Source organism: Pelophylax lessonae (genome assembly GCF_965119305.1).
Source record: "Pelophylax lessonae genome assembly, chromosome: 8".
Lineage (NCBI taxonomy): Eukaryota > Metazoa > Chordata > Amphibia > Anura > Ranidae > Pelophylax > Pelophylax lessonae.
Window position 1 is genome coordinate 19,481,552 of NC_138775.1, and position 16,104 is coordinate 19,497,655.

The window sequence follows — 16,104 nt, forward strand, 5'->3', positions numbered from 1 at the left end:
GAGGAGTTATTCACCTATAGGTGGCGTATAACCCAGATATTATTATGACTGCTCTGTGTTCCGTGATGTACTATAAAAAAATAATCAGACTGTAAAATCAGCAACCATGACTGCAGTCTGACTATTTGGATTTGCAAAGTCAGAAGAGTAGATGTCACTGAACAACATTTTAGGTCAGTGAATAGTTTCAGGGACTGATGATGGGTATACATGCTGACTAGCTTGCTCTTCAATGACCAGATTTCCATAAATAACAGAAAGAATAAAGTAAGATTTATTATAGCGTGCAAGCACAATGTTCTGCCACAATATCCTGCCCAGTAAGGAGCCTTCAAGGGTAGGATAGTTCTGATGTGGATCAGAAAGCAGACAGGTCCTGCAATGTACTGCACCTATACACATACACTATCCACACTGTGCTTCCCTTTACACCCCGCATAATCTATATGGTCCTCTCCAAACACACACACATATATTATACATGCTACGGGGCTGATTTACTAAAACCGAAAAGTGCAAAATTTAATGCAGCTCTGCATAGAAACCAATCAGCTTCTAGGTTTGTTTTTTTTGTCAATGCCTAATTGAACAAGCTGAAGTTAGAAGCTGATTGGCTGTCATGCACAGCTGCACCAGATTTTGCAATTTCCAGTTTTAGTAAATCAACCCCTTTGTGCCCTAATACACCCTGCATAACCAATATCATCCATCTCCAGACACGCATACCGGTATATACCTACACTATCCACACAGTGCCTCCTTATATATCCTGCATAACCTGTATGGTCCGCTCCAGACACACAAATACTTCTACACTATCCACACTGTGCCTACCTATATAACCTGCATAACTTTTATGGTCCTCTCCAGACGCGCTTACCTGCTGGCAGTAGCGATCAAACGCAGAGAAGGCCAGCTTGTAGAGGTGGCTGCTGAACACAGTGACTTCCGGTTCCGCAGACCTCAGGAGAGTCTGAGCCAAGGACAATACAGAGGGAAAATAAATCATCAAAACCTGTAAAGAAGAGACAAAGCCATCAGCCACCTGGAGACCATATATCTAAAAGTATAAAACTGACCCTTAACTCCCCAGAAAAATCCCAGAAATCAGATGAGGATTATTCATTCACCAGAAATGGTTACTACACCATTCCAGAGAGAAAACACAAGCAGCACACTGAATGAAAAAAAGTGTCTCCAAGATGCTGCATGTTGCTGTATGAAAAAGAGAGTCACCCCGATGCTGCATGTTGCTGTAAGAAAAATGAGAGTCACCCGGATGCTGCATGTTGCTGTATGAAAGGAGAGTAACCGGATGCTGCATTTTGTTGTATGAAAGGAGAGTAACCGGATGCTGCATGCTGCTGCAATAAAGGAGTCACCTGGATGCTGCATGTCAATGCATGAGAAGTGTGTCACCCAGATGCTGCAATAAAAGAGTGTCACCCAGATGCTATATTTTTCTGCATAAAAAGAGGTTCACTTGAATTATATATATCACTACATAAAAAAAAGTGTCACCTGGATGCTGCATGTCACTGCATAAGAGTGTCACCAGGATGTTTTATGTCACTGTATGAAAAAAAGGGTCACCTAAATGTCATATGTTGCTGCATAAACAGCATCACTAGGCTGCTTAGTATCACTGCATGAAAAATGGCATCACCTAGATGCTGCATGTTGGTGCATGTAAGGAGCATCGCCCAGATACTGCAAGGCACAGCAATGTTCACAAGCACAGGACTGATCACAGAGGTGTGTACTGGAGTGACGGCAGAGGGACTTACTGGTGTGTGCCTGCTGAAGGCATTGTGCAGGAGGGAGCTGGTGATGAAACCACAGCGTATCTTGTTTCGTAGCACACGCTCCACTTGTTTCTTACTGTTGGGGTTGGTGGAGTAAAGGATGAGGAGAACTAAAAAGTCAGTAACCTGCAGGGAAATCAGGGCAGAGATCATTCAGCCATCAAGACATTTTCATTTCCTCCAACAGAGGTACAGTTTATTAACTAGACCGACCTACCTTGTGTTCCTCTGCATTATTTACACCCTCTATAGCCTGAAAGACAACAAGCAAACATGACAGTGTAGCATGACATCTACATTGGGGTCTGAACATATAAACATAACAAAGGGCTGCATTGTCTTTGCCATACCCTCCACACTCCTCTTTTGTGTATATATAGAAATATATAGACATGACAGAGTGCTGCATTGTATCTACAGTGAGGTCTGCAATAGGTGAGCAGAGAATGTGATGGTGGCAAGGCTGGCTATGTGGTGAGCAGAGAATGTGATGGTGGCAAGGCTGGCTATGTGGTGAGCAGAGAATGTGATGGTGACAAGGCTGGCTATGTGGTGAGCAGAGAATGTGATGAGCAAATAATGTGAAGGTGGCAAGCCTGGCTATGTGGTGAGCATAGAATGTGATGGTAGCAAGGATGACTGTGGTGAGCAGAGAATGTGATGGTAGCAAGGCTGGTTAGCTGGTGAGCAGAGAATGTGATGGTTAAAAAAAAGAAGAAGGAAAGAAACATTCCAGGACTCACTTTGATCCAGGCTTCACACACATGTTTTTGGAACCAGACGGCTGATTTTATCACCTCGGTAAGGATTGTGATACAGTCATGGCTGCCTTTCTCTGGGGCCTTTGTGAAACTGAGGAAGACACAGAGTGAGAGAAATAAGAAGCCTGCATTACAGACATTGTGCCCTGTACATACCTCTGTATACAGGGATGGCGTCTTGCACACACCTCTGTATACAGGGATGGCGTCTTGCACACACCTCTGTATACAGGGATGGCGTCTTGCACACACCTCTGTATACAGGGATGGCGTCTTGCACACACCTCTGTATACAGAGATGGCGTCTTGCACACACCTCTGTATACAGAGATGGCGTCTTGCACACACCTCTGTATACAGAGATGGCGTCTTGCACACACCTCTTTATACAGGGATGGCGTCTTGCACACACCTCTTTATACAGGGATGGCGTCTTGCACACACCTCTGTATACAGGGATGGCGTCTTGCACACACCTCTGTATACAGGGATGGCGTCTTGCACACACCTCTGTATACAGGGATGGCGTCTTGCACACACCTCTGTATACAGGGATGGCGTCTTGCACACACCTCTGTATACAGGGATGGCGTCTTGCACACACCTCTGTATACAGGGATGGCGTCTTGCACACACCTCTGTATACAGGGATGGCGTCTTGCACACATCTCTGTATACAAGAATGGCGTCTTGCACATACCTCTGTATACAGGGATGGCGTCTTGCACATACCTCTGTATACAGGGATGGCGTCTTGCACATACCTCTGTATACAGGGATGGCGTCTTGTATATACCTCTGTATACAGGGATCGTGTCTTGTACATACCTCTGTATATGGGGGTTTGTGACCTGTACATACTTCTGTATACAGAGATCGTGTTTTGTACATACCTCTGTATACAGGGATGGTGTCTTGTACATTTCTCTGTATACAGGGATGGTGTCTTGTACATTTCTCTGTATACAGGGATGGTGTTTTGTACATTTCTCTGTATACAGGGGTGTGTCTTGTACAAGACACCATCCCTGTATACAGAGAAATGTACAAGACACACCCCTGTATACAGAGAAATGTACAAAACACCATCCCTGTATACAGAGAAATGTACAAGACACCATCCCTGTATACTGAGAAATGTACAAGACACCATCCCTGTATACAGAGAAATGTACATTTCTCAGTATACAGGGATGGTGTCTTGTACATTTCTCTGTATACAGGGGTGTGTTTTGTACATATCTCTGTATAAGGGGGTGGTGTCTTGTACTTACCTCTTTGAAGACTTTGCTAGTTTACTCTGAGTGGCAGGTAGCTGTGAAAGGGAAACACACATCTCCACATCCAATTTCTGACGGAGCTCAGAAATTACCTGCAGGAAGAGAGAGAACATTAGGGCAGATTTTCCCTCTCTGTATTAGAAATAAGGAATCAGCCAAACTGTTTTATAAAAAGGCAGAACTCTTGTCCAGATTCCCCCCAGAAACATCATCTGCTCCAGTTATACATGTTCTCGCAGATTGTTCTCCACACTAGAGAGCGCTTCGTTGTGGTGGAGCTATTACAGTATGCATGGTGACTCATTGAAAAAGCGCATGACTGTCATTGGAACATTAGGGTGTAATCTCCTATGGTGCAGAGACATAACTGGGTCAGCGTTCTCTGTACAACACTGCGGTATATGTCAGAGCTATATAAATGTATAAAATAGTGTGAGACTGTGGTGGGGATATTAAGAGTGTAAGCTCCTCTGTTGCAGAGACTGATGTGACTGGCTCAGCCGTTCTCTGTACAGCACAATGGAATATGTCAGATATATATATTGTCTATATATATCGTAAAGGTATAACAATTAGTGTATAACTGTGTTGGGGGTATTAAAGTGTAAGCTCCTTTGGTGCAGAGACTGATGTGAATGGCTCAGTGCAGTGGCAGAGTGGAAGATGGTGTGGTATAAGGTAATGAACTAAGAAGGTTATGAGGGAACAACAGTCCCGGGAAATGCAGTGGGAAAGAAGTGATAGCCAGCGCACTCTATTTACTCTGCCTGCATTCAGTAAAGAGGCAAAAATAGCATTAAGCAGGAGTCAAACTCTTCAAAGGAAGCCATGCTGTTCCTGCTGAATGCTATCCATCTGACTGCTGTTGTCTCTCCCCAGTGCTGAATGGAGGAGGAGTATTCAGGCTCTGCTGGCTGCAGGGAGCATTAGTACTCTGTGGTCTATGTCTTTTTTGCCGCAGGGGCACAGAAGTATGCTCTTGTCTTTTTTTTTTTCCCCCCGTGTGTCTCGTTTTCTCTTCTCTATGTCAAAATGGCAGTAAGACCATTTTTTTATTTATTTTACATATTACTGTAAAATACAATATGTACTGTATATTAGTATATACAGTACATAATGGAGAAGAGAAGAGGGGGAAATAAGAAGAGAAAGAGAAAGAGAGAGCAAGAAAGAGAGAGAGCAAGAAAGAGAGAAAAGAGATGAGAAGAGAGCACGAGAAGAGAAAAAAGAAGAGAAGAGAGAGCGAGAAAGAGAGAAAAGAGAAGAAAGAGCGAGAGAGAAAGAGAGAAAAGAGAAGAGAAGAAAGAGAGAAACGAGAAGAGTAGAAAGAGAGAAAAGAGAAGAGAAGAAAGAGAGAAAAGAGAAGAGAAGAAAGAGAGAAAAGAGAAGAGAAGAAAGAGAGAAAAGAGAAGAGAAGAAAGAGAGAAAAGAGAAGAGAAGAAAGAAAGAAAAGAGAAGAGAAGAAAGAAAGAAAAGAGAAGAGAAGAAAGAGAGAAAAGAGAAGAGAAGAAAGAGAGAAAAGATTAGAGAAGAAAGAGAGAAGAGAGGAGAGAAAAGAGAAGAGGAGTGTGAGAAAGAGAAAAAAAGAGAAGATAAAATAGGAGAGAGGAGAAGAGGAGAGCGTGAGAAAGAGAAAAAAAAAAGAGAGAGAGAAGAGAACATGAGAAAGAGAGTGTGAGAAAAAAAAAAAAAAAAGGAGAGAGTGAGAAAGAGCGAAAAAAAGAAGAGAAAGCGAGAAAAGAGAAAAAAAAATAAGAGAAAAGAGAGAAAGAGAGAAGAGAAGATTCTATGTGCAGAGCACAGACTCTTAGGCTGCATTCACACTTGAGCGTAGCGTTTTTTACCGCGATTTTTAACGCGATTTTACCGCGATTTTTTCAGGCGTTTTTCATTGACATCTATCAAAAACGCTGGTAATCAGCCCAAAAAGAAGCTCATGTACTTTTTTCACCTACAGGCGTTTTGCAAAACGCTCAGATGTGAACAGGGGCCATTTAAATGAATGGGGTTTTACTTGTTGGTCGTTTTAGAAGCGTTTCTTTTGAGCGTTTTTGGAGCTGAAAACGCCCAGGTGTGAATGGAGCCTAAAGAATTATTCAGCAAGCTCCTTTTGAATACAATGGGGATGACTTCCAAAAACTGGAGAGTGCAAAATCTGGTGCAGCTGTGCATGGTAGCCAATCAGCTTCTAACTTCAGCTTGTTCAATTAAGCTTGATGAAAAAAAAAAAAAACCTGGAAGCTGATTGGTTTCTATGCAGAGCTGTACCAGATTTTGCACTCTCCAGTTTTACTAAATCAACCTCAATGTCTTCCAATAGATATAAAGACGGTACCTCCACTGCATCTGTCGGAGTGATCGTATGAAGGACAAACTTCACTATTATAGGCACCACTTCTAGGTCCACAGCGGACAGCGTAGACATGACCCATTGGCGGACCTGGAGAGGGAGAAGATTAGTGGTGTACACCCAATGACAGGTCAGCAATTCAGATTTTATTGGGGAGGAAGGTACCTCTATGAGGAGCTCAGTGTTCAGGTTTAGGCTGGAGAAGGCATCTAGAATGGTGACTGTCAGCTGGGAATTCTGCTTGAGGAGAGAGCTGGACCAACACAGACACATTACTAAGACAACATACATGGGCTACACAGGGCTGAGCAAACCCTACAGCCATCTATGAGAATGGTTGGGAAAGGTTCTGTCACCTGACCCCCTGAAATCAGAATCAGTAATTGCACACGTGGGGGGAAACAGTGATTAGCAACTACAACATATCAATAATTCCACCGGAAAACTGCACTGCACGCTACACTCATATAATTCTAACAACTGAACTGGGGAAAAAAAAGACAAGGACAGGTTCCATATTGGTTCCCATTTGGTTCTCATTATACTTGTCATTTATGTGTATAGACTATACAAAACGCACCTGAGCTCCTTAGCAACATCGTTGTGCTCGGAGTCCTCCAGGATTTCAGGAAGGCTGCTGATGGTGTGTTGCTGGACATCAGCCGGGGATACCAGAACCAGCTGCATAATCTTAGAGGTCAGATCCTACATAGAGATGGCAGATATTACAGAGAGCTCCTATATGGAGATGGCAGAGATTACAGAGAGCTCCTACATAGAGATGGCAGAATTTACTAAGAGATCATACATAGAGATGGCAGAGATTACAGACAGATCCTACGTTGAGATGGTAGAGATTACAGAGAGCTCCTACATAGAGATGGCAGAGATTATAGAGAGCTCCTACATAGAGATGGCAGAGATTATAGAGCGATCCTACATTGAGATGGCAGAGATTACAGAGAGATCCTATATAGAGACGGCAGAGTTTACAGAGAGCTCCTACATAGAGATGGAAGAGATTAGAGAGAGCTCCTACATAGAGATGGAAGAGATTAGAGAGAGCTCCTACATAGAGATGGCAGAGATTACAGAGAGCTCCTACATTGAGATGGCAGAGATTACAGAGAGATCCTATATAGAGACGGCAGAGTTTACAGAGAGCTCCTACATAGAGATGGAAGAGATTAGAGAGAGCTCCTACATAGAGATGGAAGAGATTAGAGAGAGCTCCTACATAGAGATGGCAGAGATTACAGAGAGCTCCTACATAGAGATGGCAGAGATTAGAAAGAGCTCCTACATAGAGATGGCAGAGATTACAGAGAGATCCTATATAGAGACGGCAGAGATTACAGAGAGCTCCTACATAGAGATGGCAGAGATTACAGAGAGATTCTATATAGAGATGGTAGAGATTACAGAAAGCTCCTACATAGAGATGACAGAAATTACAGAGAGATCCTACATTGAGATGGCAAAGATTACAGCGAGCTCCTATATAGAGACGGCAGAGATTACAGAGAGATCCTACATAGAGATGGCAGAGATTACAGAGAGCTCCTACATAGAGATGGTAAAGATTACAGAGAGATCCTACATAGAGATGGCAAAGATTACAGAGAGATCCTATATAGAGACGGCAGAGATTACAGAGAGAACCTACATAAAGATGGCAAAGATTACAGAGAGATCCTACATAGAGATGGCAGAGATTATTGAGAGCTCCTATATAGAGATGGTAAAGATTACAGAAAGCTCCTCTATAGAGACGGCAGAGATTAGAGAGAGCTCCAATATAAAGACGGCAGAGATTACTGAGAGCTCCTACATAGAGATGGTAAAGATTACAGAAAGCTCCTATATAGAGACGGCAGAGATTAGAGAGAGCTCCTATATAGAGATGGTAGAGATTACAGAGAGCTCCTATATAGAGATCGCAGAAATTACAGAGAGATCCAACATAGAGATGGCAAAGATTACAGAAAGCTCCTATATAGAGAAGGCAGAGATTGCTGAGAGCTCCTACATAGAGAGGGCAGAGATTAGAGAGAGCTCCTATATAGAGATGGCAGAGATTACAGAGAGATCCTACATAGAGATGGCAAAGATTACAGAAAGCTCCTATATAGAGAAGGCAGAGATTGCTGAGAGCTCCTACATAGAGAGGGCAGAGATTAGAGAGAGCTCCTATATAGAGATGGCAGAGATTACAGAGAGATCCAACATAGAGATGGCAAAGATTACAGAGAGATCCTATATAGAGACGGCAGAGATTACTGAGAGATCCTACATAGAGATGGCAGAGATTACTGAGACATTCTATATAGAGATGGCAGAGATTAAAGAGCTCCTATATAGAGATGGTAGAGATTACAGAAAGCTCCTACATAGAGATGGAAGAGATTAGAGAGAGCTCCTACATAGAGATGGCAGAGATTAGAAAGAGCTCCTACATAGAGATGGCAGAGATTACAGAGAGATCCTATATAGAGACGGCAGAGATTACAGAGAGCTCCTACATAGAGATGGCAGAGATTACAGAGAGATTCTATATAGAGATGGTAGAGATTACAGAAAGCTCCTACATAGAGATGACAGAAATTACAGAGAGATCCTACATTGAGATGGCAAAGATTACAGCGAGCTCCTATATAGAGACGGCAGAGATTACAGAGAGATCCTACATAGAGATGGCAGGAATTACAGAGAGCTCCTACATAGAGATGGCAGAGATTAGAAAGAGCTCCTACATAGAGATGGCAGAGATTACAGAGAGATTCTACATAGAGATGGTAGAGATTACAGAAAGCTCTTACATAGAGATGACAGAAATTACAGAGAGATCCTACATTGAGATGGCAGAGATTACAGAGAGATCCAACATAGAGATGGCAAAGATTACAGCGAGCTCCTATATAGAGACGGCAGAGATTACAGAGAGATCCTACATAGAGATGGCAGAGATTAAAGAGCTCCTATATACAGATGACAGAAAATACTAAGAGCTCCTATATAGAGATGGTAGAGATTACAGACAACTTGCAGCCACCTCATCTAAAGCCCATATCACAATAGCGATCCTGTCATTGTCGGTAAACTCAACATCATCAGGATCCCTAAAATGTGCAGGGAGAACCCCCACAGGCACATGGACAAGGAATTTTTTAGTGAAGCCTGATGGAGAACTGAGAGATTAATCTTCTCTCAGATCCACCTACCTTGTGATTGACAGTTCACAGCAGTGGGCAGATTAATGGCCGCAGTATGGACATCCTATGCAGAAACTGTCCACAGAACATAGAACTGGGCAGAGTACAGGAATTCCCTGCACAGACATTTACCTTGCTGCTGACAACCAGGTCCAGCCATTTCAGCTGATTGATGATTAGACGAGGAATGCTGATTCCATCACTGCCGACACTGGAAAACAGAGAGGTTGAAACTAGAGGACTCAGCAAGTAGTTATCATGTGATATAAACTGATACAAGAGAAATAAAGAGTACCTGTCATACAAAAACTCCGGTATCTTCTCGAACAGCATGTTTATCAAAGGCCCCTAAACCACAAAGAACGTTCGTGAAAGTAATATGGGAATATTTCATCAAAACGTCAGAAAGAAGAGATAATCATAGACATACCTGTAAAGTCTCAATCCCCAGTAGGATTTTAATGAGGCTGTCATGAAATGAGCTGAAGGCGGCATTACTAAGAGAAGAAAAGAGGTGGTAAGATGATGGCAGAGTGAGTAAGACATATAATATCATTTTTGTACTCACCATAAAATAGATTACATGAAGTATGTTGAGGGACACAAGAATTCTAGAGAATAGGGTTATACTGCCGCCTACAGGGGTTTAGACAGGGCAAAAAAGCCGGTCTATAACCCCTCCTCTACCCAGCATGCCTCAGCTTTGATTTTTTTGCTTTACCCTTGATACTGCTTTTCCACAAAGGGGGTTTGGACTTGTGTCCCTCAATGGACAAGAAATAGATTTTACAGTAGGTACAAAAATCTTATTTATAAAGTTTTTTCTTTGTTCTAAGTAGTTTTCTAGCAAAAAATAAATAAATTATTTTAACTTGTAAACAACAAGTCAGAAAAAGGCCTGGTCCAGAAGTGGTTAACCACTCGCCTACTGAGGCACTTAAACCCCCTTCCTGCCCAGACCAATTTTCAGCTTTCAGCGCTGTCGCACTTTGAATGACAATTGTGCGGTCATGCAACACTGTACCCAAATTTTATTTTTAACATTGTGATGTGATAAACACTCTCGCCAAAATGAATAGATGTGTAGAAAAAGGGGACTGCTGCTGTAGACAACCCACAATGGTAAGGATGAATTAAATGTAAGCGTCTGCAATCGCTTGATTTATTCTCCCTGGAGAAGAGACGCCGGAGAGGGGACATGATAGCAATTTTTAAATATCTCAATGGTGATCTCAGCTTAGAAAAAAAGCTGTTCAGTCGAAGGGATTGCATGAGGACTCGGGGGCATACAATGCGATTAGAGGAGAAGCGTTTTAACCTCAGGCAACGTGGGGGGTTCTTTACTCTTAGGACTACAAGATTGTGGAATTCTCTACCACAAGAGGTGGTTTCTGCGGGAAGCATGGTGGCTTTCAAAAGACTCTTGGACGTACATCTCAAGGATCAGAACATTCAGGGGTATGTGAGATGATTACGGCCACACACACCTACACAGGTTGAACTGGATGGACTGTTGTCTTTATTCAACCTCACCTACTATGTAACTATGTAATAGAAATATTACCAACTTGTCTCCCACTCCTGTATTCTACCTGATGCAACATTTTACCTCCACCAAGGGCTTCATCTACAGTCGTTACGCTTCCTTGTTGGGAGCTTATCTGGAGCTGTACCCCAGTAGGGCGTGCGAGAGCTGGAGCGCTGATGTAGGGGAGATTCCTAACGAGCAATGGGAGGAGGCCTTGGAGTCTGTCCGTCTGTGCTCTCTTAATGTGTCTCACCCAGTGTCTCAACTATACATTCTCCTTAGAGTAAATCACACACCACTGAGGCTCCAGTCCATGGGCATTAGGTCGGATGGTCTGTGCAGTAAATGCGGGAGGGGGGTGGGGGACCTGGTGCACTTACTGTGGAGATGCCCCGAAGTTGCACCGGTATTGATCTCGGGTGCCTTCCACTATTAACCGGTTGCCGACCGCCGCACGACTATATACTGCGGCGGTCAGCCTCGGCCAGGCAAAGTGACGTATATATAAGTCACTTGCCTGTCACTTCCTTGTGAGCCAATAGGCGCGCGCCCGCCGCGGCTCGTTCACAGGGAAGTCAGTGCGTGTGACCGGCGGACCCGATGTCCGCCGGTCACTCGCCGATCGTCGGTGCAGAGGGAGAAAGTCAAGCGGCTAATGTAAACAAGCCGCCTGTCATTCTCCCCTGTGTAGAAACAGTGATCATACAGTTCTACTATGTAGGACCGTTGATCACTGTTCCTACACTAGTAGCCACAGCCAATCTCAGTAAAAAGCAAGCCCCTAGGGACACACTTAACCCCTCCTTCCCCAATAAAGTTAACCCCTTCCCTGCCAGTGTCATTTTGCAGTAACAGTGCATATGTATAGCACTGATTACTGCAGTAATGTGACTGGTACCCCCAAAAGTGTCAAAAATGTCAGTCAAGGGTCCGATCTGTCCGCCGCAATGTCACAGTACCGCAAAAAAATTGCAGATCGCCGCCATTACGCGTTAAAAAAAAACACAAAAAATGACAGAAATCTTTCCCTTTGTTAGTAAACGCAATAACTTTTGCGCAAAGCAATCAAAATACGCTTTTTGCGACTTTTTTTTTACCAAACATATGTAGCAGAAAACAAATTGGCCAAAAATGTTAAAAAAATTTTGATTTTTACATTTTTTTGGGGGGGAATTTCATATAAAAAAAATTTGAAAAATATTGTTATTTTTGCAAAATTTACGCTCTTTTTTTGTTTAAAGCGCATGATCAAAAAATCGCACAGGTGATCAAATACCACCAAAAGAAAGCTCTGTTTGTGGGAAAAAAAGGACGTCAAATTCGTTTAGGTACAGTGTTGCACGACCGCGCAATTGTCCATTAAAGTCACGCAGTGCCGAATCGCAAAATACCCCCTGGTCAGGAAGGGGGTAAAATCTTCCGGGGCTTAAGTGGTTAATAGGATCCTGGGATTGGGGATTCCTCAGGATCCCAGAAAGTGCCTTCTAGGTATTAGAACACATTGTGCCAGATAAATATCTACGCGAAGCAGCGGGGCGGGCCTTGTTTCAGGCTTGTCTACTCATTCTTCGTCACTAGGTGGCCCAGGATCCTCCAACTTATAAGATGTGGTTAGAACAATTGGGCATCACTCTCCGCATGGAGAAATCTATATACCAGCATAGAGGGTCTACAGCTAAGTTTTTTTAAAGTTTGGGGAGTGTGGCTGAGTTCTCTGGGTATGACCCCCAACGGAATTGGTCCTGGACCGGCTATTACTTTAGACTAACAGGGTTATCCATGGTCTCGCTTCCACAGTTGCGAGGGGACCTGACTAATTTTGTTGTTTTTCTTTTTGCCTTTGTCTTTTTTCGCTGTATTGTTTTTACCCTTTTGTTATGCTGACTAGAAAAGTATAGCTCTGAAGATTGAGGTAGACCCTGGCCTGTTACAGTACTCGTTGGCTGAGATCTGTATTTCTTTGTACATATTGCAATGTTATTTTGGCTGTGTATAAAGTACCATGTATTTTTGTGCGTTTTCTCAATAAAACTTTCTTTTGATTAAAAAAAAAAAAGAAATATTACCAACAGTAATATTTCAGTATATGGAAATATACAGTAACTTTATATATGATGTAGGTGTTTGATATGTGATACAGCGTAGCCTATATGCTCATTGTATTTTTCACGCTTAGTAACTACATTGTCTTAGCTATTAGGCTAATCACTATTCACCCCCACTTCACATTCTCATTTTGGAGAAATGCGCTGTTGGTAATATTTCTATTACATTTATTTCACATTTTTATCATTGTTTTCACACAAATAGAGCTTCCTTTTGGTGGTGTTTAATCCCTACTGGGGTTTTTATTTTTTGCTAAACAAACAAAAAAAGACTGAAAATTTGGAAAAAACAAAACAGTTTTCATAGTTTGTTATAACATTTTGCAAACAGGTAATTTTTCTCCTTCATTGATGTATGCTGATGAGGCTGTACTGATGGGCACTGATAGGCTGCGCTGATAAGGCGGGACTGGTGGGCACTGATAGGTGGCACTGATTTGCACTGGTGGGTGCTACTGGTGCACACAGATGAGGCAGCAGTGTCTCTCTCTGTGTTCGGGACTGATGTCCCTCTGACAGAAGCCGGTAATCAGCTTTTTTTTTCCTCCAGCGTGAGGGAAGAAAAGTAGCCGATTACCGGCTCAGTTTACATCACGTGATCAGCTGTCATTGGCTGGCAGCTGATCACGTGGTAAGGGGCTGGGATATATCTATCTCGTGGACTCACTAAGCACAGAGCAAGCCACGTGCGCCCCCCAGGGGGCGTGCAGGCAGCTCATGCACGGGAGGATGTACATGGATGCCCTCCCAGCAATTTAGGCCCATGCTGTAGCCTTCTTTTGGCAGGAAGAGGTTAATACAAGAAAGGACTTTGCTTGCTTTGGAAACTGCAGCTTGGCATTGCATGCTATTAATAAGCTTAGGATCTACCAGAACACCCAGATCCTTCTCCACCATTGACTCCCCCAGTTGTACTCCCCCTAGGGGTAAAAGCACGCAGGAGATTTGTATTCGCTCAGCAGCAGATCAACCCATATTCACCCATAGTTCAGGATTCATTCTTCATACACACAGGAAAGCACGAAGAATGAACCAATACACTGATATGAGATCTTACCCCTCTTCTTCTTTATTAGATCGTCCACACGGAAGAAGACAATTCCTGAAACGCTCCCGATCTTCAATATGCGACTCCAGCCCCGCCATAAACTCCTCAGTCACCTACATACAGATCAATTGTATCCATCATTTGTATTAATGTGCAAAGAGAAGAGCAATCTGCCTGTTTTATGTTACATCAATTACTGTACAAGCCATAACATTATGACAGCCCTCCATAACATGACCTCCCACCTAATATTGAGTAGTTCCCCTTCGGGGATGGTTCCTCACGTTTTGCATTCTCAATATTTCTAGGTCTTTGTTATGATGGTTTAGATACTATAGTCTGTCTCTGTAACTGCATTGTTACCCTTGTGTTTGTTGTTGTGAACCATGTCACCGGTTTTCCTTCTTGCAGATTGGGAACATCCCACAAGAGTTGCTGTTTTGGAGTTGCTCTGACCCCGTCATCTAGAGATTACAATTTGGCCCTTGTCAGAACCACTGAAATCCTTACGCTTGCCCATTTTTTCTGCTTTCAACACATCAACTTCAGGAACAACATGTTCATTTGCTGCCTAATTTATTCCACCCACTTTCGGGTTACCTTTATTACAGGATAACCAATGGTATTCAAGTAACTGGTTAGTGGTTTTATTTGTTGGTTTTGGATTGGTGTACAGGCAACATGACAAGGTCCTGGTTCTTTACAGTGAAAATGCACAGCTTCTTCCAGGTCACCCACTGGACACCTGAGCCACTTCCTTACCTGGACTATGACCCCCACCGAGCACCTACTGAGCCCTTTTCATGACTGGACTATGACCCCACCAAGCACCTACTAAGCCACTTCCATGCCTGGACTATGACCCCACCAAGCACCTACTGAGCAACTTCCATGCCTGGACTATGACCCCCACCGAGCACCTACTGAGCCACTTCCATGCCTGGACTATGACCCCACCAAGCACCTACTGAGCCACTTCCATGCCTGGACTATGACCCCACCAAGCACCTACTGAGCCACTTCCATGCCTGGACTATGACCCCACCAAGCACCTACTGAGCCACTTCCATGCCTGGACTATGACCCCACCAAGCACCTACTGAACCATTTCATTACCTGGACAATAACCACACCAAGCATCTACTGAGCCATTTCCATGCCAGGACCTTACTGAACACCTACTGAGCTGCTTCCATGCCTGGACTATGACTCAATAAAGCACCAACTAAGCCCTTTCCATGCCTGGACAATAACCCCCCCAAGCACCTACTGAGCTGCTTCCATGCCTCAAATATTACCCCACCGAAGCACCTACAGAGCTCTTTCCATGCCAGGACTATGACCCCACTGAAAACCTACTGAGCCACTTCCATGCCCTGACTATAACCCCACGAGCACCTACTGAGCCACTTTCATGTCTGGACTATAACCCCAAGAGCACCTATTGAGGAGCTTCCATGCCTGGACTTTAACCCCACGAGCACCTACTAAGCTGCTTCAATGCCTGGACTATGACCCCACTGAAACACCTATGTGAGACATTTTAATGCCAGTACTGACCTTACTGAACACCCACTGAGCTGCTTACATGCCAGGACTCTGACCCCTTTGAGCACCTACTGAGCCACTTTCATGTCAGGATTCTCACCCCACTGCACACCTACTGAGCTGTTACCATGCAGAACTTCTATCCCACCGAGCAGCTACAAAGTCGTTTTCATGCAAACACACTGATCCCACTGATCACCTGCTGAGCTGCTTCCACGCCAGGACTCTGATCCCACTGATCACCTGCTGAGCTGCTTCCACGCCATGACCATGACCCCACTAAACATCTACTGAGCTGTGTTTCATGCCAGAACTCTGATCTCACAGAGTACCTACTGAGCTGCTTGCATGCAGGACTGACCTTACTGAACACCTACTGAACGCCACATTAATGCCAGGTCTCTCATACAACTGAGCTGTTTTCATGCAGGACTCTGATTCCACTAACCATCTACTAAGCCATGTTC

The 16,104-nt window shown here is 43.6% G+C and overlaps 1 protein-coding gene across 1 annotated transcript in view; it reads right to left on the minus strand.

Annotated features, from left to right (window-relative positions):
• FANCD2 (FA complementation group D2) overlaps positions 1–16,104 on the minus strand; it is a 75,738-nt gene that overhangs the window by 50,399 nt on the left and 9,235 nt on the right. The window contains exons 5-16 of the mRNA XM_082265076.1: positions 14,099–14,202; positions 9,839–9,905; positions 9,704–9,756; positions 9,541–9,619; positions 6,777–6,901; positions 6,362–6,449; positions 6,182–6,286; positions 3,841–3,938; positions 2,549–2,657; positions 2,023–2,058; positions 1,788–1,931; positions 881–1,015 (exon numbers count right to left, since the gene is read on the minus strand). Coding sequence (XP_082121202.1) covers positions 881–1,015; positions 1,788–1,931; positions 2,023–2,058; positions 2,549–2,657; positions 3,841–3,938; positions 6,182–6,286; positions 6,362–6,449; positions 6,777–6,901; positions 9,541–9,619; positions 9,704–9,756; positions 9,839–9,905; positions 14,099–14,202 — 1,143 coding nt within the window. The remainder of the gene's footprint in view (positions 1–880; positions 1,016–1,787; positions 1,932–2,022; positions 2,059–2,548; positions 2,658–3,840; positions 3,939–6,181; positions 6,287–6,361; positions 6,450–6,776; positions 6,902–9,540; positions 9,620–9,703; positions 9,757–9,838; positions 9,906–14,098; positions 14,203–16,104) is intronic.